This window comes from Trematomus bernacchii, unplaced genomic scaffold (genome assembly GCF_902827165.1).
Source record: "Trematomus bernacchii unplaced genomic scaffold, fTreBer1.1, whole genome shotgun sequence".
Taxonomy (NCBI): domain Eukaryota; kingdom Metazoa; phylum Chordata; class Actinopteri; order Perciformes; family Nototheniidae; genus Trematomus; species Trematomus bernacchii.
In genome coordinates, this window is record NW_022987802.1 from 1276759 (window position 1) to 1281462 (window position 4704).

A 4704-nucleotide genomic window follows, 5' to 3' on the forward strand; every position below is an offset into this window, starting at 1 on the left:
GACTGAGTTACTACTCTCCAACCAATCATACATATTGTGTTTTACATTTGATTGCCTCAAGGCCTTATGATATCCACCTAGTAGAATTTATAAAATGCTGAACCCCAATTTCATCGAAAAATGACCGCCATAGGAAATGAATGGGTGACCCTAGATTATGTTCATCCATCAGATACACACCCACACGTTTTTTTTCCTCTTTGTATTGTTTCTGTTCTGATTTTATATAAAGCATCTTTGAGCATTAGTGAAAATCGATATTCAAAATTCCATGTATTATTATTGTTACAAGTCAACAATACATTTTCAGTGTCTATTCTCTGTATATTCACTGCAGTTATTCGTGTAAACCAGTCGTCTGGCACATTGTTTAATGCTTAAAAAGGTGTTAAATAAAATGTGGTCATGATTAGTCGTTTTCGTGGTAATGTAAGAGCAGATAAAACAGACCCGTTAAATTTGAACAGAAACACTAGAGGGTAAAGGTCATTGTAAAGGTCTCCAGAAACATGGCCCTCACCCTGATTGGTGCTCCTGTCTACAGGCCTACCTCTATCTTCAAGTTGTTTACATGTTTGTAGATCTTGGTGAAGCATTCAAATGAGATCTATTGAGGGTATTATCTTATAAACAGAATCCACTGAGCCAACAGACCACTTTCTGCATCATACAGTGCTGGTGCGTCAACACACAGCACACGACAGGTTGTATGTTTTTAATTCATGTGTTTAATGCACATAATCTGCCTTGTTTTATACAATTGCATGATCTTTTTTAGAAACTATTAATGGCTGGTGAATATAATGTGACATATATAACTCTTGATGGTCATGTGGAAGTGCAGAGATATAGATATCTGTATTTTGTGATCATGTTTACAGTTTATGTTCTGATCATCTGCAGTAATTCCACTATTGTGTGCATCATTGCTTTACACAGAAACCTCCATGAGCCCATGTACATGTTCATTGCAGCTTTGTTGATTAACTCTGTTCTGTTCAGCACTAACGTCTACCCAAAGCTTCTGATTGACTTTTTATCAGAGAAACAGATCATATCTCATTCAGCCTGTCACGTTCAGATTTTTCTGTATTACTCTTTATCTTGCTCAGAGTTTTTACTGTTGGCAGGCATGTCCTATGACAGATATGTATCTATATGTAAACCTCTGCAATATCCAATTATCATGAGAAAAATAACTGTTACTGTCTGTCTGGTTTTATCCTGGGTTCTTCCTGCTTGTCATGTAGCAGTGCCGGTAGCATTCAGTGCTAACACTGCTCTCTGTGGTTCTACATCCAAAGGAGTCTTTTGCAACAACCTGATTAACAAACTGCACTGTGTGAGGTCGAAGGCCATGACTGTGTTCGGTGTGGTCGTTCTGATTAACATGTCCTTTCTCCCGGTGCTTTTCATACTCTATACGTACACTCAGATATTTATAATAGCCTACCGAAGCTCTGCAGAGGTCAGGAGGAAAGCAGCTCAGACCTGTTTCCCCCACCTGCTGGTTCTGATCAACTTCTCCTGTTTGATTATTTATGATGTTGTCACGGATAAACTGGAAGATGACTTTCCAAAAACTGTACGTTTAATAATGACTTTACAAATGCTGTTGTATCATCCTCTCTTTAATCCTATCATATACGGACTCAACATGAAAGAAATCTCTAAACACCTGAAGAGGATGTTCTGTTCGGACTCTTTGAATCCAAACACGTAGGGTTGTTTTTATTCATGATAACTGAATGATGTGTCAGCCTTAAGGCTCTTAGGCAACGTTATATTTTCAAATGTACCTAATTATGTACGATTTTCTCTCTTTCTTTCTTTAAATTGAAAGTAAAGGTTGTTTTCAACAGGTTGCAGTTGTATGGTTCACACAGCATGACGACTGTTTGTATATCATGCTCGTTTTGCATGGACACAATCATTTGTCTGATAACTAAAACATCATCTCTTCCTCCTCTCTGCAGTTTTGTTCAGGGGAAATGATTCTGCTAAATCATCAGATTCGTGCCTATAAGCCTTTGCGGAAATGTGATTTATAATTATTTATTGGATGATAACAAGTAAACAATGTTTACCTGTTCATATCTCTCACTGCACTGTGTTCATGAATATTATACCTGTGTTATTCATATGCTTATTGAATTCATCTTGTTTTTTAATGACTGTTTTTAAATGTGTGCCTTGTGTTGAAAGCTGCTGTATAAATAAACCTGCCTTGCCGAGCAGTTTGGAGTTTTGTTGTTGAGGTTTTTAGAATTGTTAACATTTTTCTGTGCAAACTGTCAGCAGGGGGGAAACATGTTTTCACAGCAGACAGAAACACTTGCATTATTATACATTTCTAACAGTGTGAAACACCTTTGCACAATCAGCAGTCAGTCATTCCCAGGTGCAAGGACGCCACCGGGTGGACAAAAGACAGAAGTGTAAGACAGAAGACAGGCCTGCACACAAATGTAAAAATAAAGACAATTCTGAGAGAATGTCTCGTGTTTTCTAGTTTTTACAGTATTTAACAGGGCATGTATATGAAGTATTATAGGTGAGGGTGCAAGGTGCCGCAGGGTTTGTTCATTCTAATTAAAATAATATTATTCCTGGTGTGATGTGCTCGCTTGTTTGCCACATTACACATTTGTATGGTAAAAAAATGGCACAGAGAGCAAAGATTGTTTAATAAAATAATGTTTTTCCCACTTAATAAAACCCACTTATTTAGTTAAAAAATAAAGTATGCTGCCGGTTACATAAATACAACTGGTCGACCAGCTAGCTGCCTTTAGAGATTTTTTTAAACAGAGACTAATAATAAGACTACCCTTAAAAAGGGTTTACGAATAGTTTGTAATTCATTTATTAATTAGATTGTGAACACTTTTTAAATCATTAATAAGCTTTTATAAGACATGAGATAAACAGGGCAACTGTGACCGGTTGCTTGCCAAATAGTGAGCCCACATTTATCTGTACTGCTAAGCCTTATATTGGCTACCTAGCTTACTTCGTCTCCTTTATCAGCCAGCATCCTTGGTATCACTGAGTTGATTCTCGCTAAGTAGCCAATATAAGGCTTAGTCATCTTGCCAAATAGTGAGCCTGTGTTGATGTATGAAAACTGTTAGAACTGGTTTATAAATGGTTCTTAATGATTAATAAAGTGTTTACAACCTAATTATAAACCCTTTATGAATCCTTTATAAGGGTAGTCTTATTGTAAAGTGGTACCGGAAAAAGTTTTACTCTAAATAATAAATAAATAACGTAGTTATGGTATTTCATGTGATTTTCAAAACAAATCTCATGATAATAAATGATGTGTAAAGTATTGGTGTGTAGGATTACTCTCCGACGCTAGCTTCATTTTCAGAAAAAAGTTTTAAAAATATATATTTTTTTAGTATCTAATTTCAATTTAGATGTTTTTATAAGAATCTATTTTGATCAGCGGGTTAAAGCAAACTCTTAATCTCTGAGGAGGTGACCCAGGGACTATTATCCTGTGATGACCACACACACACACACACACACACACACACACACACACACACACACACACACACACACACACACACACACACACACACACACACACACACACACACACACACACACACACACACACACACACACACACACAGGCCTCTTGAAGACCCAGATGTTGCAGCGGATTTAATGCATCACCACTAAATACAGCTATGGAGCGTTGCCCTCTTAACACTGTGTTGCCTGCTGCTGCTGCACGTCTGACCTTTGTGTGTGTGTGTGTGTGTGTGTGTGTGTGTGTGTGTGTGTGTGTGTGTGTGTGTGTGTGTGTGTGTGTGTGTGTGTGTGTGTGTGCGTGCGTGCGTGCGTGCGTGCGTGCGTGTGTGCGTGCGTGTGTGTGTGTGTGTGTGTGTGTGTGTGTGTGTGTGTGTGTGTGTGTGTGGCTAAAAGCAGTAAGGAGTTAAGGAGCTTTGTGTTGTAGAAGTACTTAAAGAGAGAGAGGGAGCGAGTAGATGACAGAACGAAGAGTCTTAACGAGGACAGACTTTAAAGGTGAAGACACGGAGATGTGGAGGAATGTGTGTGTGAGGGACAGGAGGCATTGTGGGTGACAGAAGAGGATTTTAGAGAAGCAGCATAAGAAAGGACAGGGAAAGAGAGGCGAGGGGGGGTTGGTGCTTGGTGGATTAAGGCGGGTTAGAGAGGATTAGTGTCTGTTTTGGTTGGTAGTAAAATCCCATCCATGTCAGGAACCACTGGCTGATCCACGTTAGCATTGAAAACACACTGGGGCCGAGGAAGAGGAGGACGAAGAGCTGGTGAGGACCTCCAGTTTTACCTGACTGTGTGTGTGTGTGTGTGTGTGTGTGTGTGTGTGTGTGTGTGTGTGTGTGTGTGTGTGTGTGTGTGTGTGTGTGTGTGTGTGTGTGTGTGTGTGTGTGTTGTTTGTTTGTTTGTTTGTTTGTTTTGAATGAGCAAGAGTTTCACTTCCTGCTTCAGTCAGGCTTTTCAAAGGCTAAATGCTAACACCAGCATGCTAACGTGTAAAAGCAGGATTTATTTTCTATGTTTATTTGATAGGGATTGCAAAACATGATTCTATGCTAATAAAACTGAAAGGTTGTCTTTAATACAACTATTTTTTAAATCAGAAGTTTTCTGACAGTATAACTACTTTCAGGGGAGCATTCTACTACCTTGACAATCACC

General features: G+C 38.8%; 1 protein-coding gene across 1 annotated transcript; it reads left to right on the top strand.

Annotated features, from left to right (window-relative positions):
- The first annotated feature begins 787 nt into the window (after positions 1-787).
- LOC117498288 (olfactory receptor 13C2-like) lies at positions 788-1723 on the top strand. Its single transcript, XM_034150301.1, has one exon. It carries the CDS (start codon positions 788-790, stop codon positions 1721-1723), a length of 936 nt encoding a protein of 311 aa, XP_034006192.1.
- The last annotated feature ends 2981 nt before the right edge of the window (positions 1724-4704 follow it).